The following is a 27,172-nucleotide window of genomic DNA, read 5'->3' as shown; positions in this document are numbered from 1 at the left end:
GATAAGGGGGTGGGGTTTTCTCATTGGCTCTTGTTCCTCTGCTTCTGCCGTTGTCGCTCCTTCATTGGTTCTTCTCGTCTGCCAATGAGTGCATATGTTGTGAAAAGAGTGGGAAGAAAGATGGAATTCACATGTAGCTTCCTTTGTCTGAGCTGGGGAGTTTCCTAAGATAATCTTATCTCTTCCGAGGTGGGATGCGCTGGAGGTCATTTGTCAAAAGGGGCCCTTCACGTGTGTGTGTGTGTGTGTGTGGGTCGGAGAAAGGCCATGTGTGTGTGTGTGTGTGTGTGTGTGTCAGAGAGGGGTCAGTGAGTGGCCTCGAGTGTCTAAAAGGAGAATAAATGGCCCCATCTGGACCCTTTCTTATCTATCTTCCCGGTGAGGTAAGGACTGTGATTGCTCTTTCTAAACTATGAATACAATGAGCTCTCTCTCTAGTCATCTTCTTGGATGAGTGCAGTGCAGAAGGGGGGTTGCATCAAAATTCCTTAGGTGTCATTATTATCTTTCTTTAGATCAGCTCAGGCGTCAGAGCGCCCAGCCGAAGTATTCAACTCTCATTCAGTGTTTTTCCACCTTACACATAATCTATATGCAAACAATACTAGGCTATGCTAAGCTATAATATATATTCTTTACAAATCCACACAGAAGAGCCGGCCGGGATCGGGAATCAAATTCCATCCCCGATTGCTCTGGGTTGACAGTGCTAGCTTCTAGACCACCATGCAGTCCTGCTTTTGAGGGATGTGAAGTACAAAAGCATGCAAGAGAAAAACAGAAATATAAACTACTCAACAAAGTGTTGTAGTATATTTTGTAGAAAGAAGAAAGATGTTAAACCAATATGAGAGTGGCTTTAGAAAAGGAAGATCTACAGCAGATGATCTCATTAACGTGAGTACCGAAATAGAAAAGACTTCACATGAAGGAAGAGACGGCTTTAGTTTTCTTTGACGTTGAGAAAGCGTAACATAGGCACAGGTGGAAGGTTATATAACTGGACAATGGACTGTTTTATAATCAAATAGAACATTTAAAGTTAAAGTAGGTTCAGAAATCTTAGAAGGTTCTGACCTCAGTATACAACCGGGTCAAACAGTTTGAGAGGATCCTTTAACTGAAGTTTATGTCAGTATAGAATTTACAATAATTTTTTATTTCTAAGACTGTCGGATTAATGAGAGATATGCAACTGTAAAGAAAATGGTGAAATTTGTTGATAGTGTGCAGGAAGTTCAGCGTGGAAAGAGAAAGACTGAAAGGTTGGGGGGTAGCTATATGAAGTCTTTTGACATGTTTTACATTCATGATAATAACAATATTACTCTGTTTAAAATGACACATGTCCTAAAGTCATGATGATGGTGCTGTATGCACCGTCAACGTTAATTTGTAGTCCACCCATAAACTTCAGAAGAAGGAGAAGTAGAAGAAGTCTGACGGCCTCTGCACCTGAGGCCGTCGACACACACCAGCTGAAAGAGGTTGTCTTGATGAAAATTGCCCCGGTAACGAGGAATAAAAACACCCCACAGTGTCCAGAGCCAGCATGCATCATGATGGCGTTCTTTTGGCAACGTGCTCTGCTTGTGAGCCTGGCTGCGGCCATGTCGGTGTATGCAGGTAATCTTGCATCAAAATGCTGGACACATTTCTGTTATTTTGATCTCACAAAAGCTTGTTTGAGTAGCAACTTGACTTCTTCGTGTCGTGTCCCCTTCCAGACATGAAGCTGGACTGCGGAACCGATTCTGTGACGTTGGTGTGGAGGGAGGGCAGGTCCCGGGCCGATACCTCGCTCTTCCGTCTGGGTAACTGCTTCCCCACCAGCTTCTCGACCACCGAGGCTGTTTTCAGCGTGGATTTCGACGACTGTAACTTCAGGAGAATTGTGCGTAGAACCTCCACATGTCTACCTGCTAACTGAGTCCACAGTGTTTCTGCAGCTTGGTAACATTTGTGTCTCGTAGGTAACTGGGGATCGCTTGATGTTCACCAACGATCTGACCTACAGTTCCTCTTCTGACTCTGACCCTCAGGCCTTCACTCACCCCGTTGTCTGTGTATATGAGAGGTGGGTGTTTACACTACTTCAGCTTTGAGAGTTTGGTAACATGGCCGCTGCTGTTTTACGCTTTTTTGTTTTGTTGCAGGCCTGAAGACTGGTACCCGCGGCTTCATGCCCCAATTTTCAACACGTACGGTCTCGGAGATCTAGAGTTCCACTTTGGCCTCATGAATGGTGGGTGTAACCAGTGACCTCGCTGAGATGGCAGCTCTCCCAGTGACTCCTGTAACATAATGAATCCTCTCCATTTACTGCTGCAGCTGACTTCTCTGGCCCAGCTGAATCTATTACCTTTCCTCTGGGCTCCTTTATCCCGATCATGGCAAGCGTGGCCCAGGAGGCCCATCAGCCCTTGCTGCTGTTTCTTGAGGAATGCGTAGCGGCTACCACACCGGAGCTGCAGCCTGAAAGCACTTTGTACCCGATAATCGCCAATGAGGGGTAATCCGGTTTCACCGTTGTAGCATTTTGTTGTCCAGAAATCAAACATGACACTTTATTTTTCAACCACACAGATGTCTTGTGGACAGTCTGGTATCGCGCTCTAAATTCGAACGAAGGCAAAAATCCTCTGAGATCCACCTTTCCCTTCAAGCCTTTAGGTTTGGTCTCAGTGAAGAGGTAACGCCAACTTGTGCACATTAATTTTTAGATTTGACGCCAACTGCCTCGTAACCTCACTTCTCCACTCAACAGGTGTTTATTCACTGTAAACTTGTGGCTTGGGATCCCAACCATCAGGACAACAGCAAGAAGGCCTGCCACTATGACCAAGAGCATGGGTAAAAATGTTACTGAAAACATTCACAATATATTCTCTGAGTTCAATCTGACTTGTTTGATGGAACCACTGAGAATAATTTTCTGACCCTTATGAACTCAGCTGGGAGCAGTTGGACAACTCTGCCTCCCGGTATCTCTGTGCCTGCTGTGACTCTGACTGCAAGTCCAGGAGGGTCAGGAGTTCAGCATCAGGTATTGGTGACTTCTACTATATCAACTTGTCTGGTTTGACTTGTACTTAAACTTTTTATTTTCAAACAGGGAAGCGTGGAATGGCACAAAAAGCTGTCCTTGGGCCGCTGACTATCACTGATGTGAATTATTGATTGTCCAGGTAATTTTTTATATTAACTTTACATTGGTCTATATATTGAGCCTTAACAGCTACTTAATCCAGTCTTTTGTTCTCCAGGCCTGGATCTGTCTTGCACACTGGCTCTTCAATCTGAATTGGATTTGTATCGTTTTTAAACTTCTAAAAGTGTAATGCCTCCCCAATGTTATTAAAGATAACTATACTTGAAAGCTCTGCTTATTGATCTTGTGTGGGGTTTTTTTCTTGGCGAGTGCTTGACATGCACATCTGGTCCTCAACATACACCAGAGCTTTAATACTGGGCTTTATATTCAAGAAGCCTAAATCTTTTATCTATCACAACGTTTGTTTGAAGGTCTGTCATTGGGAACATCCTAATCACTGTCATGGTAAAATATTGATGGCTTAATATGTTGCTCCTTAATACACATAACTAATTTATTTCTAAAACCCCTCTGCATTTTCTTTCTGTCCGTGGGGGTCTTTCAAGGCTAAACACAGTATTTTACAAGGGGTTGAATAGCTTTCTGTACTAGAACTAAATTGTAACATTTAAATGGTTAGTCTTGATGCAGCCTTATTACCCTGTCCATCAGCTCCAACCTCTACACTCTCCCTATAATCTGATCTGACTAATTCAGTCTTTTGCCACAATCTACAGCAGCACAAATGTTTTAAGCTATTGCTACTTAAGATTTAATGTTTCTTAATCTTCGAAAATGATGTGTTGCAACTACTGTGTAGTTGGCCTGTTGAGATGACTGGAATTCTCCAATTTTGCTGTTCAAGTTTTAATTCAGCTCACTTGACTTTGGCTACAAAACTGCAAATCCCATAATGCACCACCAGCAATCCAGTGCAGGCTGTAAATTACTTTAAATTGGAACACCTGCCAGGAAAAGTTCTCTCTCGATCTCTCTGGAAATATTTCAGCAGAGGCAAGGATTCAACTCACGGTATTATCAAAGAAGTCACTGGTACTGGTAACTTTTGTGATGTGCTTGTTTGAATTCATTTGTTGGCTTGAAATTGTTAAGTTATTTACCAAGACATTTCAAGTTGGGCAAGAGTTGAAAAGACCTAGGAACTTGACGCCTATTATTCAAAGTCTCATCACAACTTGTTTAATTGGCTACTGACACAAACGTCTCGGGTTGAACTGCAATAGACGTTTAATTCCAGATGCTCTGGAATGTTGGTCTTACAAGAGCTGTGTCCGGAGTTGCTTTTCATGTCTGACAGAGTTTGAACATAGGTTATATGAATAAGTTTGCAAATATATTGTCCACAATTATTTATTCTAACAAGTAATTCAAATTAACAAAATATTGCAGGGGACAATTGTCTTTTCCAAAACGTTGGTTGTGACTAGTCCCTCTGGACCATATGCAAACCTACACCCTTGCATGTAATGAAAGCAGTGGCCGGCCGTGCATTTTCTACCTAGGCCTTCAATGCCGTCTTAGTACAGCTGAACAACCTAATGTACGATGTTCACCATGTATTAATGTATGTACACGTGTATATATCAGAGAACCTATCTACCATTGTGTGTGTTCTCCTTGGCAACTGCATTCATCACATTTGAAATACTGTCCTCAGCATAGGTAACGGGTGTTCTTGCCCAAGGACACATCGACATGGACTAGCGGAGCCCGGGATCAAACCACCGCTCCTCTGATGGAAGGCCGACCCTGCTCACCACTGAGCCACAGTCACCCCTAACTAATTCTGTATTAGCCCCTTGATATGCTGCTATAGGCCTAGACTGCTAGGGGACATCTTAGGACACACTGAGCTCCTCTCTCCTCCTCTCACTCTTCTTCTGGACAAATGTACGTCTCTTCAATGCACATTACTAATTCTCTGCTTACAGGTTTACATGGATTGTGGTTTTATCTGGACCCTGGTCCTACCTATCCCCTACAGCTATCATCATTATTATTACTTGCATTTTTATTTATATAGCCAATACTATAATTATCATTATTATAAGATTACATCCATCCTGCTGCTGGTATTATTTGGCGGAACTTGTTTCATCATGCCTACTCCTCCCAGTATATGAATAATGTATGTCATATGCATTGAATGTGCTGTTGTTTTGTTCATCTGTCCACATGACATCTATTGTACATCTGTCCATATATATATAGGGCAAAAGCCCCCACTACCCCCCTCAAAAGAGGTATGTGCATTTGAATATCATCGAGAGACTCGCTATCTGTCACAATGGAGGATATTAAAAAAGCTGAAAGTGACTGATGCAAAACGTATGACTCCTAAAAGAAGAGGAGAAAGAGCACAGACGTTATCAGTAATCCTGACTGAAGGTTTCTTCAGCGACTCAGAGAGAGAGTTTTCTCCTCCAGCACCAAGATGCTTTCAATGCCAAAGAACGGCTCATACTGCCAGCCAAGTATCAAGGTAAAGAAGGATGTGCTCCATGTGGAGGTAATCCTGCTTTTGGGAAGGATCCGCCCATTAAATGTTGTCATTGTGAAGGAGATCACAGTGCAGCTTTTGGGAGATTTCATTCCATCCCTGCTGGCAGGGCACAAATATAGAGACAGACAACCATCCACGCTCACATTTATACCTTAGGGCAATTTAGAGCAGGCCCGGGGTGGGTAATCGGGAGAATCGGGAGAGTTCGGGGCCACTTCTGGGCCGGTCGAGAATTGTATTTGTTGACATTTGTCACGTTAGTCCATCTTCTTTTAAAGTGGGCTACACACGTTCCGCATTCTGACACCGCAGCCTCTGCATGGGTTGTACCATGCGAGGAAGTTCACCCCTCCAAAATAGAGTTGGTTCGGCCCTTCGCGGTCTTTTCCAAAAAGTTTTCTCAGCTACGGATAGCTGGGCCGGCCCGACCGCAACGATACGCGTCAGGGAGGATGGACGGGATAAGAGGGCAGGAGGGGCTGAAAAAGCCAGGTTGAAAAAAAGAAAGGCATTGGAGGAGGATGCTGCCAAATGTGCCAAGCTTTCAGATTTATTTTCAAGAGGACAAACACAAGTGGCAACTGGTAAAGAGAGACAAAGGCCTAATGATTAGCAACATAACTATTCGGCTAACGTTGTAGCCTTGATTAATATCATTGTAGCGTTGTCAACCTATTCTCAAGCAAAATATTAAATTGAATTAAAATATTAGCCTTTTTATATCACCCAAAATATGGCGATCCATAGACTTTGCAAATATTATGCAAATATTGATATATACTATTGATATTGAAGTATGCAGTAATATGACTCTTAATTTTTCTTTGTAGCTCGAGCAGCAGATAAGACAGTCTCCTGCTGAAAATGATGAGCCCGACATTTGCAATGAGGAGGCCATGACTACAGGGACAGGTAGAGAGGATAACAGAGGAAACAATATGAATTAACGTTATATATTCTAAGAAAGAGCAGTATATGACAGAACTTGATGAACCAATATGCATTGTTTGCTCATTAGTGTGTGTAGTAAAGGAGTAAATCACCACTCTATAATACTCATGCAGAAAAATGATAATGACAATGACCATGACGGCCCCCATGAGGTCTCACTCCAACAAATCTGGCCTACTGCCTAATCTGAGTCTGACACCCCTGCTACGCCCTTCTGCCTTTTTTAATGTTATGCATATTTTGTGTTAACTTCTCATTTTAAGTGGATTATTATTGTTGTATTTAACCTTTACATTATTTGTTGGACCATGGTATTAATAAAATAACTACAGGATAGTAAGAGCTGAACTGTTGCTTCATTTATCCAATTTCCACTACCATGAAAATAGTGGGCTGGTCTTGAGCCTGAAATTCCCGGGCTGAAAAGTGGCCCCACTCCGGCCCTGATTTAGAGTCTCCAAACCTGAGCTGCATGTCAGAGGAACCTGGAGAACCCAGAAGGAACCCGCGCTGCAACGGGGAGAACGTGAGACTCCACACAGAAGAGCCGGCCGATCGAATCAAATTCTATCCCCGATTGCTCTGGGTTGACAGTGCTAGCTTCTAGAACACCATGCAGTCCTGCTTTAGAGGGATGTGAAGTACAAAAGCATGCAAGAGAAAAACAGAAATATAAACTACTAAACAAAGTGTTGTAGTATATGTTGTAGAAAGAAGAACGATGTTAAACCAATATGAGAGTGGCTTTAGAAAAGTCAGATCTTTGACGTTAAGAAAGCGTAACATAGGCACAGGTGGAAGGTTATATAACTGGACAATGGACTTTTTTTTATAATCAAATAGAACATTTAAAGTAGTTTCAGAAATGTGGGAAGGTTCTGACCTCAGTATACAACCGGGTCAAACAGTTTGAGAGGATCCTTTAACTGAAGTGTATATGTCAGTATCGAATTTACAAGAATTTTTAAATGTGAGATATGCAACTGTAAAGAAAATGGTGAAATTGTTTGATAGTGTGCAGGAAGTTCAGCGTGGAAAGAGAAAGACTGAAAGGTTGGGTGGTAGCTATATGAAGTCTTTTGACATGTTTTACATTCATGATAATAACAATATTACTCTGTTTAAAATGACACATGTCCTAAAGTCATGATGATGGTGCTGTATGCACCGTCAACGTTAATTTATAGTCCACCCATAAACTTCAGAAGAAGGAGAAGTAGAAGAAGTCTGACGGCCTCTGCACCTGAGGCCGTCGACACACACCAGCTGAAAGAGGTTGTCTTGATGAAAATTGCCCGTAACGAGGAATAAAAACCCCACAGTGTCCAGAGCCAGCATGCATCATGATGGCGTTCTTTTGGCAACGTGTTCTGCTTGTGAGCCTGGCTGCGCCATGTCGGTGTATGCAGGTAATCTTGCATCAAAATGCTGGACACATTTCTGTTATTTTGATCTCACAAAGCTTGTTTGAGTAGCAACTTGACTTCTTCGTGTCGTGTCCCTTCCAGACATGAAGCTGGACTGGAACCGATTCTGTGACGTTGGTGTGGGGAGGGCAGGTCCCGGCCGATACCTCACTCTTCCGTCTGGGTAACTGCTTCCCACCAGCTTCTCGGCCACCGAGGCTGTTTTCAGCGTGGACTTCGACGACTGTAACTTCAGGAGAATTGTGCGTAGAACCTCCACATGTCTACCTGCTAACTGAGTCCACAGTGTTTCTGCAGCTTGGTAACATTTGTGTCTCTCGTAGGTAACTGGGGATCGCTTGATGTTCACCAACGATCTGACCTACAGTTCCTCTTCTGACTCTGACCCTCAGGCCTTCACTCACCCCGTTGTCTGTGTATATGAGAGGTGGGTGTTTACACTACTTCAGCTTTGAGAGTTTGGTAACATGGCCGCTGCTGTTTTACGCTTGCTTTTTGTTTTGTTGCAGGCCTGAAGACTGGTACCCGCGGCTTCATGCGCCAATGTTCAACACGTACGGTCTCGGAGATCTAGAGTTCCACTTTGGCCTCATGAATGGTGGGTGTAACCAGTGACCTCGCTGAGATGGCAGCTCTCCCAGTGACAACTGTAACATAATGAATCCTCCATTTACTGCTGCAGCTGACTTCTCTGGCCCAGCTGAATCTACTACCTTTCCTCTGGGCTCCTTTATCCCGATCATGGCTAGCGTGGCCCAGGAGGCCCATCAGCCCTTGCTGCTGTTTCTTGAGGAATGCGTAGCAGCTACCACACCGGAGCTGCAGCCTGAAAGCACTTTGTACCCGATAATCGCCAATGAGGGGTAATCCGGTTTCACCGATGTAGCATTTTGTTGTCCAGAAATCAAACATGACACTTTATTTTTCAACCACACAGATGTCTTGTGGACAGTCTGGTATCGCGCTCTAAATTCGAACGAAGGCAAAAATCCTCTGAGATCCACCTTTCCCTTCAAGCCTTTAGGTTTGGTCTCGGTGAAGAGGTAACGTTAACTTGTTAATTTTTAGATTTGACGCCAACTGCCTCGTAACCTCACTTCTCCAATCAACAGGTGTTTATTCACTGTAAACTTGTGGCTTGGGATCCCAACCATCAGGACAACAGCAAGAAGGCCTGCCACTATGACCAAGAGCATGGGTACAAATGTTACTGAAAACATTCACAATATATTCTCTGGGTTCAATCTGACTTGTTTGATGGAACCACTGAGAATAATTTTCTGACCCTTATGAACTCAGCTGGGAGCAGTTGGACAACTCTGCCTCCCGCTATCTCTGTGCCTGCTGTGACTCTGACTGCAAGTCCAGGAGGGTCAGGAGTTCAGCATCAGGTATTGGTGACTTCTACTATATCAACTTGTCTGGTTTGACTTGTACTTAAACTTTTTATTTTAAAACAGGGAAGCGTGGAATGGCACAAAAAGCTGTCCTTGGGCCGCTGACTATCACTGATGTGAATTATTGATTGTCCAGGTAATTTTTTTATATTAACTTTACATTGGTCTATATATTGAGCCTTAACAGCTACTTAATCCAGTCTTTTGTTCTCCAGGCCTGGATCTGTCTTGCACACTGGCTCTTCAATCTGAATTGGATTTGTATCGTTTTTAAATTTCTAAAAGTGTAATGCCTCCCCAATGTTATTAAAGATAACTATACTTGAAAGCTCTGCTTATTGATCTTGTGTTGTTTTTTTGGCAAGTGCTTGACATGCGCATCTGGTCCTCAACATACACCAGAGCTTTAATACTGGGCTTTATATTCAAGAAGCCTAAATCTCTAATCTATCACATTTGTTTGAAGGTCTGTCATTGGGAACATCCTAATCACTGTCATGGTAAAATATTGATGGCTTCATATGTTGCTCCTTAATACACAGAACTAATTTATTTCTAAAACCACTGCATTTTCTTTCTGTCCGTGGGGGTCTTTCAAGGCTAAACACAGTATTTTACAAGGGGTTGAATAGCCTTCTGTACCAGAACTAAATTGTCACATTTAAATGGTTAGTCTTGAAGCAGCCTTATTACCCTGTCCATCAGATCCAACCTCTACACTCTCCCTATGATCTGTCTAATTCTGTATTTTGCCCCAATCCACAGCAGCACAAACGTTTTAAGCTATTGCTACTGAAGATGTAATGTTTCTTAATCTTCGAAAATAGTGTGCAACTGCTGTTTAGTTGGCCTGTTGAGATGACTGGAATTCTCCAATTTTGCTGTTCAAGTTTTATTTCAGCTCACTTGACTTTGGCTACAAAACTGCAAATCCCATAATGCACCACCAGCAATCCAGTGCAGGCTGTTAATTACTTTAAATTGGAACACCTGCCAGGAAGAGATCTCTCTGGAAATATTTCAGCAGAGGCAAGGATTCAACTCACGGTATTATCAAAGAAGTCACTGGTACTGGTAACTTTTGTGATGTGCTTGTTTGAATTCATTTGTTGGCTTGAAATTGTTAAGTTATTTACCGAGACATTTCAAGTTGGGCACGAGTTGAAAAGACCTAGGAACTTGACGCCTATTATTCAAAGTCTCATCACAACTTGTTTAATTGGCTACTAATACAAACTTCTCGGGTTGAACTGCAATAGACGTTTAATTCCAGATGCTCTGGAATGTTGGTCTTACAAGAGCTGTGTCTGAAGTTGCTTTTCATGTCTGACAGTTTGAACATAGGTTATAATATGAATGAGTTTGCAAATATATTGTGCACAATTATTTATTCGAACAAGCAATTCAAATTAACAAAATATTGCAGGGGACAATTGTCTTTTCCAAAACGTTGGTTGTGACTAGTCCCTCTGGACCATATGCAAACCTACACCCTTGCATGTAATGAAAGCAGTGGCCGGCCGTGCATTTTCTACCTAGGCCTTCAATGCCGTCTTAGTACCCTTCACTAGGCCCTTCACTACATCCTCCAGCATCTGGACTCCCCAGGAACCTACGCCAGGATCCTGTTTGTGGACTTCAGCTCTGCTTTCAATACAATCATCCCGTCCCTGCTGCAGGACAAGCTCTCCCAGCTGCACGTGCCCGACTCCACCTGCAGGTGGATCACAGACTTCCTGACCGACAGGAAGCAGCACGTGAGGCTGGGGAAACACGTCTCAGGCTCCCGGACCACCAGCACAGGTTCCCCAAGGCTGTGTTCTTCCCCTCTGCTGTTCTCCCTGTACACCAACAGCTGCACCTCCAGTCACCAGTCCGTCAAGCTCCTAAAGTTGGATGACACCACCTCATTGGGCTCATCTCTGGTGGGGACGAGACCGCCACAGGTGGGAGACTGACCACCTGGTGACCTGGTGCAGCCAGAACAACCTGGAGCTCAACGCTCTAAAGACAGTGGAGATGGTTGTGGATTTCAGGAGGAATGCAGCCCCACCGCCCTCTCATCCTGTGTGACTCCTGCCGACGCTGTGGAGTCCTTCCGCTTCCTGGGCTCCATCATCACCCAGGACCTCAAGTGGGAGCTGAACATCGGCTCCATCACCAAGAAGGCCCAGCAGAGGATGTTCTTCCTGAGGCAGCTGAGGAAATTCAACCTGCCAGGGAGAATGATGGTACAATTCCACGGCCATCGTTGAGTCCATCATCTGCTCCTCCATCACCGTCTGGCACCCTGCAGCCACAGCCAAAGACAAGTGCAGGCTGCAGAGCATCATCCGCTCGGCCGAGAGGGTTATCGGCTGCAATCTGCCTTCCCTCCAGGTCCTGTTCACTTCCAGGTCACTGAAGCGGGCCAGAAAGATTGTCGCTGACCCCTCCCACCCTGGACACTCCCTGTTCGAGTCCCTCCCCTCTGGGAGGAGGCTGCGGTCCATCATGACAAAGACCTCCCGCCACACCAAAAGTTTTTTCCCGTCGGCGGTCGGGCTCATCAATGGAACCCGGACTGACTGACTGTCACCCCCAGGATTACCACCTCTTCTTCCACCTTCCTCTCTCCTCCTTCTTCCCGCTCCTTCCTCTTCCTCCTCCTCCCTCTTCCTCCCACTCCTCCCTCCTCCTTCTTCTTCCCTCCTCCACACACGTCACTTTAACATGCACTTTAACTTGAGGCCTCCTCCACACACATGCCACTTTATTTGCATGCACTTTAACTTAAACACACGCCACGCGTAACATACACTTTTAACTAAAACACACCCAAACACTTTCACATTATTTGTTGTCTTTCTGTCGTGTTGTTTGTTTGTCATGTCCAAATGTTGCACCTTCCACCAAAAAAAATTCCTCGTTTGTGTAAACATTCCTGGCAATAAAAACTGTTTCTGATTCTGATTCTGATTTCTGAACAACCTAATGTAAGATTAGTTCACCATGTATTTATGTATGTACACGTGTATATATCAGAGAACCTATCTATCTCCCCCACCATTGTGTGTGTTCTCCTTGGCAACTTCATTCATCACATTTGAAATACTGTCCTCAGCATAGGTAACGGGTGTTCTTGCCCAAGGACACATCGACATGGACTAGCGGAGCCCGGGATCAAACCACCGCTCCTCTGATGGAAGGCCGACCCTGCTCACCACTGAGCCACAGTCACCCCGAACTAATTCTGTACTAGCCCCTTGATATGCTATCGGCCTAGACTGCTAGGGGACATCTTAGGACACACTGAGCTCCTCTCTCCTCCTCTCACTCTTCTTCTGGACAAATGTACGTCTCTTCAATGCACATTACTAACTCTACTTCTCCTGAGTCATTCTCTGCTTACAGGTTTACATCGATCGTGGTTTTATCTGTACCCTGGTCCTACCTATCCCCTACAGCTATCATCATTATTATTACTTGCATTTTTATTTATATAGCCAATACCATAATTATCATTATTATAATATTACATCCATCCTGCTGCTGGTATTATTTATGAACTTGTTTCATCATGCCTACTCCTCCCAGTATATGAATAATGTATGTCATATGCATTGAATGTGCTGTTGTTTTGTTCATCTGTCCACATGACATCTATTGTACATCTGTCAATATATACAGAGGGCAAAGCCCCCACCACCCCCCTCAAAAGAGGGAAGTGCATTTGAATATCATCGAGAGACTCGCTATCTGTCACAATGGAGGATATTAAAAAAGCTGAAAGTGACTTATGCAAAACGTATTACTCCTAAAAGAAGAGGAGAAAGAGCACAGACGTTATCAGTAATCCTGACTTTGAAGGTTTCTTCAGCTACTCAGAAAGAGAGTTTCCTCCTCCAGCACCAAGAAGCTTTCAATGCCAAAGAACGGCTCATACTGCCAGCCAAGTGTCAAGGTAAAGAAGGATGTGCTCCATGTGGAGGTAATCCTGCTTTTGGGAAGGATCCGCCCATTAAATGTTGTCATTGTGAAGGAGATCACAGTGCAGCTTTTGGGAGATTTCATTCCATCCCAGCTGGCAGGGCACAAATAGAGACAGACAACCATCCACGCTCACATTTATACCTTAGGGCAATTTAGAGTCTCCAATTAACCTGAGCTGCATGTCGGAGGAACCTGGAGAACCCGGAAGGAACCCGCGCTGCAACGGGGGAGAACGTGAGACTCCAGGATCGGGAATCAAATTCTATCCCCGATTGCTCTGGGTTGACAGAGCTAGCTTCTAGACCACCATGCAGTCCTGCTTTTGAGGGATGTGAAGTACAAAAGCATGCAAGAGAAAAACAGAAATATAAACTACTCAACAAAGTGTTGTAGTATATTTTGTAGAAAGAAGAAAGATGTTAAACCAATATGAGAGTGGCTTTAGAAAAGGAAGATCTATAGCAGATGATCTCATTAACGTGAGTACCGAAATAGAAAAGACTTCACATGAAGGAAGAGACGACTTAAGTTTTCTTTGACGTTGAGAAAGCGTAACATAGGCACAGGTGGAAGGTTATATAACTGGACAATGGACTGTTTTATAATCAAATAGAACATTTAAAGTTATAGTAGGTTCAGAAATCTTAGAAGGTTCTGACCTCAGTATACAACCGGGTCAAACAGTTTGAGAGGATCCTTTAACTGAAGTTTATATGTCAGTATAGAATTTACAAGAATTTTTTATTTCTAAGACTGTCGGATTAATGAGAGATATGCAACTGTAAAGAAAATGGTGAAATTTGTTGATAGTGTGCAGGAAGTTCAGCGTGGAAAGAGAAAGACTGAAAGGTTGGGGGGTAGCTATATGAAGTCTTTTGACATGTTTTACATTCATGATAATAACAATATTACTCTGTTTAAAATGACACATGTCCTAAAGTCATGATGATGGTGCTGTATGGACCGTCAACGTTAATTTATAGTCCACCCATAAACTTCAGAAGAAGGAGAAGTAGAAGAAGTCTGACGGCCTCTGCACCTGAGGCCGTCGACACACACCAGCTGAAAGAGGTTGTCTTGATGAAAATTGCCCCGGTAACGAGGAATAAAAACACCCCACAGTGTCCAGAGCCAGCATGCATCATGATGGCGTTTTTGGCAACGTGCTCTGCTTGTGAGCCTGGCTGCGGCCATGTCGGTGTATGCAGGTAATCTTGCATCAAAATGCTGGACACATTTCTGTTATTTTGATCTCACAAAAGCTTGTTTGAGTAGCAACTTGACTTCTTCGTGTCGTGTCCCCTTCCAGACATGAAGCTGGACTGCGGAACCGATTCTGTGACGTTGGTGTGGAGGGAGGGCAGGTCCCGGCCGATACCTCGCTCTTCCGTCTGGGTAACTGCTTCCCCACCAGCTTCTCGGCCACCGAGGCTGTTTTCAGCGTGGACTTCGACGACTGTAACTTCAGGAGAATTGTGCGTAGAACCTCCACATGTTTACCTGCTAACTGAGTCCACAGTGTTTCTGCAGCTTGGTAACATTTGGCTCTCGTAGGTAACTGGGGATCGCTTGATGTTCACCAACGATCTGACCTACAGTTCCTCTTCTGACTCTGACCCTCAGGCCTTCACTCACCCTGTTGTCTGTGTATATGAGAGGTGGGTGTTTACACTACTTCAGCTTTGAGAGTTTGGTAACATGGCAGCTGTTACTTTACTCGTGCTTTTTGTTTTGTTGCAGGCCTGAAGACTGGTACCCGCGGCTTCATGCCCCAATTTTCAACACGTACGGTCTCGGAGATCTAGAGTTCCACTTTGGCCTCATGAATGGTGGGTGTAACCAGTGACCTCGCTGAGATGGCAGTTCTCCCAGTGACTCCTGTAACATAATGAATCCTCTCCATTTACTGCTGCAGCTGACTTCTCTGGCCCAGCTGAATCCACCACCTTTCCTCTGGGCTCCTTTATCCCGATCATGGCTAGCGTGGCCCAGGAGGCCCATCAGCCCTTGCTGCTGTTTCTTGAGGAATGCGTAGCGGCTACCACACCGGAGCTGCAGCCTGAAAGCACTTTGTACCCGATAATCGCCAATGAGGGGTAATCCGGTTTCACCGTTGTAGCATTTTGTTGTCCAGAAATCAAACATGACACTTTATTTTTCAACCACACAGATGTCTTGTGGACAGTCTGGTATCGCGCTCTAAATTCGAACGAAGGCAAAAATCCTCTGAGATCCACCTTTCCCTTCAAGCCTTTAGGTTTGGTCTCGGTGAAGAGGTAACGCCAACTTGTGCACATTAATTTTTAGCTTTGATGCCAACTGCCTCGTAACCTCACTTCTCCACTCAACAGGTGTTTATTCACTGTAAACTTGTGGCTTGGGATCCCAACCGTCAGGACAACAGCAAGAAGGCCTGCCACTATGACCAAGAGCATGGGTACAAATGTTACTGAAAACATTCACAATATATTCTCTGGGTTCCATCTGACTTGTTTGATGGAACCACTGAGAATAAATTTCTGACCCTTATGAACTCAGCTGGGAGCAGTTGGACAACTCTGCCTCCCGCTATCTCTGTGCCTGCTGTGACTCTGACTGCAAGTCCAGGAGGGTCAGGAGTTCAGCATCAGGTATTGGTGACTTCTACGATATCAACTTGTCTGGTTTGACTCGTACTTAATTTTTTTTAATTTTAAAAACAGGGAAGCGTGGTATGGCACAAAAAGCTGTCCTTGGGCCGCTGACTATCACTGATGTGAATTATTGATTGTCCAGGTAATTTTTTATATCAACTTTACATTGGTCTATATATTGAGCCTTAACAGCTACTTAATCCAGTCTTTTGTTCTCCAGGCCTGGATCTGTCTTGCACACTGGCTCTTCAATCTGAATTGGATTTGTACTGTTTTTAAACTTCTAAAAGTGTAATGCCTCCGCAATGTTATTAAAGATAACTATACTTGAAAGCTCTGCTTATTGATCTTGTGTGGGGTTTTTTTTTTGGCGAGTGCTTGACATGCACATCTGGTCCTCAACATACACCAGAGCTTTAATACTGGGCTTTACATTCAAGAAGCCTAAATCTCTAATCTATCACAACATTTGTTTGAAGGTCTGTCATTGGGAACATCCTAATCACTGTCATGGTAAAATATTGATGGCTTAATATGTTGCTCCTTAATACACATAACTAATTTATTTCTAAAACCCCTCTGCATTTTCTTTCTGTCCGTGAGGGTCTTTCAAGGCTAAACACGGTATTTTACAAGGGGTTGACTAGCCTTATTACCCTGTCCATCAGATCCAACCTCAACATTCAGTGTTATCTGATCTTTCTGTAATTCAGTCTATTGTAATCCACAGCAGCACAAATGTGTCACTTGGATGTGGTGTTACAATGGCTGTTGGCCTGTTGAGACGATAGTGGCATTTTTCTGTTCATTTTATTTCAGCTCAATTGACTTTGGCTCAACTGCAAATCCCATAATGCACCACCAGCAAACCAGTGCAGGCTGCAAAGTACTTTAAATTGGAACACCTGCCAGGAAGAGATCTCTCAGGAAACATTTCAGCAGAGGCAAGAATTCAACTCACGGTACAACCAAAGAAGCCACTGTAACATAACTTGCTTGTCATATGCTTTCTTGTTTAAATGTGTTTGCTTGACATTGTTTAAAGTTTATTTCCATTTTTGTTTAGTGTTTTGAACCAGCCAACAACTAAAAAACATATTGTGCTTTGTTGGAAAGAGTTGTCCCGTGCGTCCTCTGGGGTTCTTGTACCAGGACATTCAAGTTGGGCAAGAGTTGAAAACACCTATTATCCAAAAAGTCTCATGCCAACTTCAGTGCTCAACAATTTATGAATATATTTAATGTCTCTTTTGGTGACTTTAAAAACAAAAAAAAGACATTAAAACCTGTTTAATTGACTCGGGTTGAACTGCAATAGACATTTGAGGGTTGATTGGATAAAATACGTGCAGACTACAAACATCTATATTGTGAAAGTACCAACCATGGCATTTGGGAGTGAGGATGAAGGTTGGGATTACGGAGGTATGGATTGGCAAAGTGCAGTACAAAATAAAAAAAATGTGGTTGTAATTCAAGCAGTTCAGTAGCTGAGTCTGATTAAAAGGTCAAGAAAGGGAAGGCTAGTCAAATGTCGAGTGCTGCAATCCCAAATAACGATTGTAAAGTCACAGTTGTGTTTGAGCATTTCCATCTCGCTCTAGAGAAGGATGAAGGTACAGGGAAGTATGCAAAGTACTGGAATAACAAGCACATATTGTATATGCTGTGAGGGGAGAACAACAAAATGCTTTATTGAGAACATAGTGAATGGGGAGAGAGGCTCAGCGACTAGATTTAGGAGTCATTTCTAGACAAGGGTGTAGGTTTGGTCTCAGCATTGATAGGAACACTACCATGGCGACTAACGCTTTAAATGTAATTTTTCCAATTACTATAAAAACCTCAAAGCAGAAGGCTGGGTCTTCATTTTTTCCAGAGTGGTCTTTTTTATGCTTTGACACACTCAAAACAAAGTACTTTTTTCAAGGTAGGGCTATAATGCAGCCGCAGATACTGACTATATAACACTTTAGGGTTAGGGTTATTTTCTTAAAGACGTCTTTGTTATTTTATTAAACTAAACGTCTGTTGTTGGTCGTCTCTACAGCAGCATGTCATTCTGTCTCGACGTGTCGTTCACTCTTCTCGGCTCTCCGCGGCGCCGCAGAGCTCCATGCGCGCCAGCATCGGGGCGGAGCAACAACAAAAAATGTCACCTGCACCTTCCGCCCCGCGTCACCGACACGTCGCCCTCTGTTTCTCTGTGAATATCGAGGAGCAGACAGGAGGAAGGAGGCGGACTGCCGCGGCTTGACACTCAGGAGTGCAAACACTTCAACGCACACCGGAAGTAAACAAAGTTGCGTTAAAATATTTTAGTGCGTTAATCGCGGCCAAATTAATCGCATAGATTAACGTGTTAACGCTGACAACCCTAATATATCACAGATCACAGTGCAGCTTTTGGGGGATTTCATTCCATCCCAGCTGGCAGGGCACAAATATAGAGACAGACAACCATCCACGCTCACATTTACACCTTAGTGCAATTTAGAGTCTCCAATTAACCTGAGCTGCATGTCAGAGGAACCTGGAGAACCCAGAAGGAACCCGCGCTGCAACGGGGAGAACGTGAGACTCCACACAGAAGAGCCGGCCGGGATCGGGAATCAAATTCCATCCCCGATTGCTCTGGGTTGACAGTGCTAGCTTCTAGACCACCATGCAGTCCTGCTTTTGAGGGATGTGAAGTACAAAAGCATGCAAGAGAAAAACAGAAATATAAACTACTAAACAAAGTATTGTAGTATATGTTGTAGAAAGAAGAACGATGTTAAACCAATATGAGAGTGGCTTTAGAAAAGGAAGATCTTTGACGTTGAGGAAGCGTAACATAGGCACAGGTGGAAGGTTATATAACTGGACAATGGACTTTTTTTTATAATCAAATAGAACATTTAAAGTAGTTTCAGAAATGTGGGAAGGTTCTGACCTCAGTATACAACCGGGTCAAACAGTTTGAGAGGATCCTTTAACTGAAGTGTATATGTCAGGATCGAATTTACAAGAATTTTTAAATGTGAGATATGCAACTGTAAAGAAAATGGTGACATTTTTTGATAGTGTGCAGGAAGTTCAGCGTGGAAAGAGAAAGACTGAAAGGTTGGGGGGTAGCTATATGAAGTCTTTTGACATGTTTTACATTCATGATAATAACAATATTACTCTGTTTAAAATGACACATGTCCTAAAGTCATGATGATGGTGCTGTATGGACCGTCAACGTTAATTTATAGTCCACCCATAAACTTCAGAAGAAGGAGAAGTAGAAGAAGTCTGACGGCCTCTGCACCTGAGGCCGTCGACACACCAGCTGAAAGAGGTTGTCTTGATGAAAATTGCCCGTAACGAGGAATAAAACACCCCACATTGTCCAGAGCCAGCATGCATCATGATGGCGTTCTTTTGGCAACGTGCTCTGCTTGTGAGCCTGGCTGCGGCCATGTCGGTGTATGCAGGTAATCTTGCATCAAAATGCTGGACACATTTCTGTTATTTTGATCTCACAAAAGCTTGTTTGAGTAGCAACTTGACTTCTTCGTGTGTCCCCTTTCCAGACATGAAGCTGGACTGGAACCGATTCTGTGACGTTGGTGTGGAGGAGGGCAGGTCCCGGGCCGATACCTCGCTCTTCCGTCTGGGTAACTGCTTCCCCACCAGCTTCTCAGACACCGAGGCTGTTTTCAGCGTGGACTTCGACTGTAACTTCAGGAGAATTGTGCGTAGAACCTCCACATGTCTACCTGCTAACTGAGTCCACAGTGTTTCTGCAGCTTGGTAACAGTTGTGTCTCTCGTAGGTAACTGGGGATCGCTTGATGTTCACCAACGATCTGACCTACAGTTCTTCTTCTGACTCTGACCCTCAGGCCTTCACTCACCCCGTTGTCTGTGTATATGAGAGGTGGGTGTTTACACTACTTCAGCTTTGAGAGTTTGGTAACATGGCAGCTGTTGCTTTACTCTTGCTTTTTGTTTTGTTGCAGGCCTGAAGACTGGTACCCGCGGCTTCATGCGCCAATTTTCAACACGTACGGTCTCGGAGATCTAGAGTTCCACTTTGGCCTCATGAACGGTGGGTGTGACCTCGCTGAGATGGCAGCTCTCCCAGTGACTCCTGTAACATAATGAATCCTCTCCATTTACTGCTGCAGCTGACTTCTCTGGCCCAGCTGAATCTACTACCTTTCCTCTGGGCTCCTTTATCCCGATCATGGCTAGCGTGGCCCAGGAGGCCCATCAGCCCTTGCTGCTGTTTCTTGAGGAATGCGTAGCGGCTACCACACCGGAGCTGCAGCCTGAAAGCACTTTGTACCCGATAATCGCCAATGAGGGGTAATCCGGTTTCACCGTTGTAGCATTTTGGTGTCCAGAAATCAAACATGACACTTTATTTTTCAACCACACAGATGTCTTGTGGACAGTCTGGTATCGCGCTAAATTGAGCGAAGGCAAAAATCCTCTGAGATCCACCTTTCCCTTCAAGCCTTTAGGTTTGGTCTCGGTGAAGAGGTAACGCTAACTTGTGCCCATTAATTTTTAGATTTGACGCCAACTGCCTCGTAACCTCACTTCTCTATTTAACAGGTGTTTATTCACTGTAAACTTGTGGCTTGGGATCCCAACCATCAGGACAACAGCAAGAAGGCCTGCCACTATGACCTAGAGCATGGGTAAAAATGTTACTGAAAACATTCACAATATATTCTCTGGGTTCAATCTGACTTGTTTGATGGAACCACTGAGAATAATTTTCTGACCCTTATGAACTCAGCTGGGAGCAGTTGGACAACTCTGCCTCCCGCTATCTCTGTGCCTGCTGTGACTCTGACTGCAAGTCCAGGAGGGTCAGGAGTTCAGCATCAGGTATTCGTGACTTCTACTATATCAACTTGTCTGGTTTGACTTGTACTTAAACTTTTTATTTTAAAACAGGGAAGCGTGGAATGGCACAAAAAGCTGTGCTTGGGCCGCTGACTATCACTGATGTGAATTATTGATTGTCCAGGTAATTTTTTTATATTAACTTTACATTGGTCTATATATTGAGCCTTAACAGCTACTTAATCAAGTCTTTTGTTCTCCAGGCCTGGATCTGTCTTGCACACTGGCTCTTCAATCTGAATTGGATTTGTACTGTTTTTAAACTTCTAAAAGTGTAATGCCTCTTCAATGTTATTAAAGATAACTATACTTGAAAGCTCTGCTTATTGATCTTGTGTTGTTTTTTTGGCAAGTGCTTGACATGCACATCTGGTCCTCAACATACACCAGAGCTTTAATACTGGGCTTTATATTCAAGAAGCCTAAATCTCTAATCTATCAACATTTGTTTGAAGGTCTGTCATTGGGAACATCCTAATCACTGTCATGGTAAAATATTGATGGCTTAATATGTTGCTCCTTAATACACATAACTAATTTTTTTCTAAAACCCCTCTGCATTTTCTTTCTGTCCGTGGGGGTCTTTCAAGGCTAAACACAGTATTTTACAAGGGGTTGACTAGCTTTCTGTACTAGAACTAAATTGTAACATTTAAATGGTTAGTCTTAAAGCAGCCTTATCCTTGTCCATCAGCTTCAACCTCTACACTCTCCCTATAATCCGATCTGTCTAATTCAGTCTTTTGCCCCAATCCACAGCAGCACAAATGTTTTAAGCTATTGCTACTTAAGATTTAATGTTTCTTAATCTTTGAAAATGGTGTGTTGCAACTGCTGTTTAGTTGGCCTGTTGAGATGACTGGAATTCTCCAATTTTGCTGTTCAAGTTTTAATTCAGCTCACTTGACTTTGGCTACAAAACTGCAAATCCCATAATGCACCACCAGCAATCCAGTGCAGGCTGTTAATTACTTTAAATTGGAACACCTGCCAGGAAGAGTTCTCTCTCAATGATCTCTCAGGAAATATTTCAGCAGAGGCAAGGATTCAACTCACGGTATTATCAAAGAAGTCACTGGTACTGGTAACTTTTGCGATGTGCTTGTTTGAATTCATTTGTTGGCTTGAAATTGTTAAGTTATTTACCGAGACATTTCAAGTTGGGCACGAGTTGAAAAGACCTAGGAACTTGACGCCTATTATTCAAAGTCTCATCACAACTTGTTTAATTGGCTACTGACACAAACTTCTCGGGTTGAACTGCAATAGACGTTTAATTCCAGATGCTCTGGAATGTTGGTCTTACAAGAGCGTCTGGAGTTGCTTTTCATGTCTGACAGTTTGAACATATGTTATTATATGAATGAGTTTGCAAATATATTGTGCACAATTATTTATTCTAACAAGCAATTTAAATTAACAAAATATTGCAGGGGACAATTGTCTTTTCCAAAACGTTGGTTGTGACTAGTCCCTCTGGACCATATGCAAACCTACACCCTTGCATGTGATGAAAGCAGTGGCCAGCCGTGCATTTTCTACCTAGGCCTTCAATGCCGTTTTAGTACAGCTGAACAACCTAATGTAAGATTAGTTCACCATGTATTTATGTATGTACACGTGTATATATCAGAGAACCTATCTATCTCCCCCACCATTGTGTGTGTTCTCCTTGGCAACTTCATTCATCACATTTGAAATACTGTCCTCAGCATAGGTAACGGGTGTTCTTGCCCAAGGACACATCGACATGGACTAGCGGGCCGGGATCAAACCACCGCGCTCCTCTGATGGAAGGCCGAACCTGCTCACCACTGAGCCACAGTCACCCGAACTAATTCTGTACTAGCCCTTGATATGCTGCTATAGGCCTAGACTGTTAGGGGACATCTTAGGATACACTGAGCTCCTCTCACTCTTCTTCTGGACAAATGTACGTCTCTTCAATGCACATTACTAACTCTTCTCCTGAGTCATTCTCTGCTTACAGGTTTACATGGATCGTGGTTTTATCTGTACCCTGGTCCTACCTATCCCCTACAGCTATCATCATTATTATTACTTGCATTTTTATTTATATAGCCAATACCATAATTATCATTATTATAATATTACATCCATCCTGCTGCTGGTATTATTTGGCGGAACTTGTTTCATCATGCCTACTCCTCCCAGTATATGAATAATGTATGTCATATGCATTGAATGTGCTGTTGTTTTGTTCATCTGTCCACATGACATCTATTGTACATCTGTCCATATACAGGACTGTCTCAGAAAATTAGAATATTGTGATGAAGTTCTTTATTTTCTGTAATGCAATTAAAAAAACAAAAATGTCATGCATTCTGGATTCATTACAAATCAACTGAAATATTGCAAGCCTTTTATTCTGATTTATTGCTGATTATGGCTTACAGCTTAAGAAAACTCAAATATCCTATCTCTAAATATTAGAATATCATGAAAAAGTATACTAGTAGGGTATTAAACAAATCACTTGAATTGTCTAATTAACTCGAAACACCTGCAAGTGTTTCCTGAGCCTTGACAAACACTCAGCTGTTATAAATCTTTTTTTTAACTTGGTCTGAGGAAATATTAAAATTTTATGAGATAGGATTTTAGAGTTTTCTGTGTAGCCATAATCAGCAATATTATTAAAAGAATAAAAGGCTTGCAATATTTCAGTTGATTTGTAATGAATCCAGAATGCATGACATTTTTGTTTTTTTAATTGCATTACAGAAAATAAAGAACTTTATCACAATATTCTAATTTTCTGAGACAGTCCTGTATATATAGGGCAAAAGCCCCCACCACCCCCCTCAAAAGAGGTAAGTTCATTTGAATATCATCGAGACTCGCTATCTGTCACAATGGAGGATATTAAAAAAGCTGAAAGTGACTGATGCAAAACGTATTACTCCTAAAAGAAGAGGAGAAAGAGCACAGACGTTATCAGTAATCCTGACTGAAGGTTTCTTCAGCTACTCAGAAAGAGAGTTTTCTCCTCCAGCACCAAGATGCTTTCAATGCCAAAGAACGGCTCATACTGCCAGCCAAGTGTCAAGGTAAAGAAGGATGTGCTCCATGTGGAGGTAATCCTGCTTTTGGGAAGGATCCGCCCATTAAATGTTGTCATTGTGAAGGAGATCACAGTGCAGCTTTTGGGAGATTTCATTCCATCCCAGCTGGCAGGGCACAAATATAGACAACCATCCACGCTCACATTTACACCTTAGGGCAATTTAGAGTCTCCAATTAACCTGAGTTGCATGTCAGAGGAACCTGGAGAACCCGGAAGGAACCCGCGCTGCAACTGGGGAGAACGTGAGACTCCAGGATCGGGAATCAAATTCCATCCCCGATTGCTCTGGGTTGACAGTGCTAGCTTCTAGACCACCATGCAGTCCTGCTTTTGAGGGATGTGAAGTACAAAAGCATGCAAGAGAAAAACAGAAATATAAACTACGAAACAAAGTGTTGTAGTATATGTTGTAGAAAGAAGAAAGATGTTAAACCAATATGAGAGTGGCTTTAGAAAAGGAAGATCTACAGCAGATGATCTCATTAACGTGAGTACCGAAATAGAAAAGACTTCACATGAAGGAAGAGACGGCTTTAGTTTTCTTTGACGTTGAGAAAGCGTAACATAGGCACAGGTGGAAGGTTATATAACTGGACAATGGACTTTTTAATAATCAAATAGAACATTTAAAGTAGTTTCAGAAATGTGGGAAGGTTCTGATCTCAGTATACAACCGGGTCAAACAGTTTGAGAGGATCCTTTAACTGAAGTGTATATGTCAGTATCGAATTTACAAGAATTTTTAAATGTGAGATATGCAACTGTAAAGAAAATGGTGACATTTTTTGATAGTGTGCAGGAAGTTCAGCGTGGAAAGAGAAAGACTGAAAGGTTGGGGGGTAGCTATATGAAGTTTTGACATATTTTACATTCATGATAATAACAATATTACTCTGTTTAAAATGACACATGTCCTAAAGTCATGATGATGGTGCTGTATGCACCGTCAACATTAATTTATAGTCCACCCATAAACTTCAGAAGAAGGAGAAGTAGAAGAAGTCTGACGGCCTCTGCACCTGAGGCCGTCGACACACACCAGCTGAAAGAGGTTGTCTTGATGAAAATTGTCGTGGTACCGAGGAATAAACACACTCCACAGTGTCCAGAGCCAGCATGCATCATGATGGCGTTATTTTTGGCAACGTCCGCTGCTTGTGAGCCTGGCTGCGGCCATGTCGGTGTATGCAGGTAATCTTGCATCAAAATGCTGGACACATTTCTGTTATTTTGATCTCACAAAAGCTTGTTTGAGTAGCAACTTGACTTCTTCGTGTCGTGTCCCCTTCCAGACATGAAGCTGGACTGCGGAACCGATTCTGTGACGTTGGTGTGGAGGGAGGGCAGGTCCCGGGCCGATACCTCACTCTTCCGTCTGGGTAACTGCTTCCCCACCAGCTTCTCGGCCACCGAGGCTGTTTTCAGCGTGGACTTCGACGACTGTAACTTCAGGAGAATTGTGCGTAGAACCTCCACATGTCTACCTGCTAACTGAGTCCAGTGTTTCTGCAGCTTGGTAACAGTTGTGTCTCTCGTAGGTAACTGGGGATCGCTTGATGTTCTCCAACGATCTGACCTACAGTTCCTCTTCTGACTCTGACCCTCAGGCCTTCACTCACCCCGTTGTCTGTGTATATGAGAGGTGGGTGTTCACACTACTTCAGCTTTGAGAGTTTGGTAACATGGCCGCTGCTGTTTTACGCTTTTTTGTTTTGTTGCAGGCCTGAAGACTGGTACCCGCGGCTTCATGCCCCAATTTTCAACACGTACGGTCTCGGAGATCTAGAGTTCCACTTTGGCCTCATGAATGGTGGGTGTGACCTCGCTGAGATGGCAGATCTCCCAGTGACAACTGTAACATAATGAATCCTCCATTTACTGCTGCAGCTGACTTCTCTGGCCCAGCTGAATCTACTACCTTTCCTCTGGGCTCCTTTATCCCGATCATGGCTAGCGTGGCCCAGGAGGCCCATCAGCCCTTGCTGCTGTTTCTTGAGGAATGCGTAGCGGCTACCACACCGGAGCTGCAGCCTGAAAGCACTTTGTACCCGATAATCGCCAATGAGGGGTAATCCGGTTTCACCGATGTAGCATTTTGTTGTCCAGAAATCAAACATGACACTTTATTTTTCAACCACACAGATGTCTTGTGGACAGTCTGGTATCGCGCTAAATTGAAGGCGAAAAAATCCTCTGAGATCCACCTTTCCCTTCAAGCCTTTAGGTTTGGTCTCGGTGAAGAGGTAACGTTAACTTGTTAATTTTTAGATTTGACGCCAACTGCCTCGTAACCTCACTTCTCCACTCAACAGGTGTTTATTCACTGTAAACTTGTGGCTTGGGATCCCAACCGTCAGGACAACAGCAAGAAGGCCTGCCACTATGACCAAGAGCATGGGTAAAAATGTTACTGAAAACATTCACAATATATTCTCTGGGTTCAATCTGACTTGTTTGATGGAACCACTGAGAATAATTTTCTGACCCTTATGAACTCAGCTGGGAGCAGTTGGACAACTCTGCCTCCCGGTATCTCTGTGCCTGCTGTGACTCTGACTGCAAGTCCAGGAGGGTCAGGAGTTCAGCATCAGGTATTGGTGACTTCTACTATTTCAACTTGTCTGGTTTGACTTGTACTTAAACTTTTTATTTTCAAACAGGGAAGCGTGGAATGGCACAAAAAGCTGTCCTTGGGCCGCTGACTATCACTGATGTGAATTATTGATTGTCCAGGTAATTTTTTTATATTAACTTTACATTGGTCTATATATTGAGCCTTAACAGCTACTTAATCCAGTCTTTTGTTCTCCAGGCCTGGATCTGTCTTGCACACTGGCTCTTCAATCTGAATTGGATTTGTACTGTTTTTAAACTTCTAAAAGTGTAATGCCTCCGCAATGTTATTAAAGATAACTATACTTGAAAGCTCTGCTTATTGATCTTGTGTGGGGTTTTTTTTTTCTTGGCGAGTGCTTGACATGCACATCTGGTCCTCAACATACACCAGAGCTTTAATACTGGGCTTTACATTCAAGAAGCCTAAATCTCTAATCTATCACAACATTTGTTTGAAGGTCTGTCATTGGGAACATCCTAATCACTGTCATGGTAAAATATTGATGGCTTCATATGTTGCTCCTTAATACACAGAACTAATTTATTTCTAAAACCCCTCTGCATTTTCTTTCTGTCTGTGG

At 43.3% G+C, this 27,172-nt stretch overlaps 1 protein-coding gene and 4 pseudogenes across 1 annotated transcript; all 5 read left to right on the top strand.

Annotated features, from left to right (window-relative positions):
• Positions 1–317: 317 nt before the first annotated feature.
• LOC130209771 (zona pellucida sperm-binding protein 3-like) lies at positions 318–3,373 on the top strand. Its single transcript, XM_056439604.1, has 11 exons — positions 318–383; positions 1,539–1,626; positions 1,728–1,894; positions 1,974–2,077; positions 2,157–2,245; positions 2,332–2,512; positions 2,587–2,692; positions 2,768–2,853; positions 2,955–3,046; positions 3,116–3,188; positions 3,267–3,373. Exons 1-10 carry the CDS (start codon positions 342–344, stop codon positions 3,178–3,180), a joined length of 1,020 nt encoding a protein of 339 aa, XP_056295579.1. The 5' UTR covers positions 318–341; the 3' UTR covers positions 3,181–3,188; positions 3,267–3,373.
• Positions 3,374–7,962: 4,589 nt separating this feature from the next.
• Positions 7,963–9,690, top strand: LOC130209823 (zona pellucida sperm-binding protein 3-like; annotated as a pseudogene).
• Positions 9,691–14,559: 4,869 nt separating this feature from the next.
• On the top strand, positions 14,560–16,267 carry LOC130210038 (zona pellucida sperm-binding protein 3-like; annotated as a pseudogene).
• Positions 16,268–19,392: 3,125 nt separating this feature from the next.
• Positions 19,393–21,000, top strand: LOC130210117 (zona pellucida sperm-binding protein 3-like; annotated as a pseudogene).
• Positions 21,001–25,132: 4,132 nt separating this feature from the next.
• On the top strand, positions 25,133–26,836 carry LOC130209833 (zona pellucida sperm-binding protein 3-like; annotated as a pseudogene).
• Positions 26,837–27,172: the final 336 nt, after the last annotated feature.

The sequence above is a fragment of the Pseudoliparis swirei genome, chromosome 19 (assembly GCF_029220125.1).
Source record: "Pseudoliparis swirei isolate HS2019 ecotype Mariana Trench chromosome 19, NWPU_hadal_v1, whole genome shotgun sequence".
Classification (NCBI taxonomy): domain Eukaryota; kingdom Metazoa; phylum Chordata; class Actinopteri; order Perciformes; family Liparidae; genus Pseudoliparis; species Pseudoliparis swirei.
This window is presented reverse-complemented; position numbering and strand designations above follow the sequence as displayed.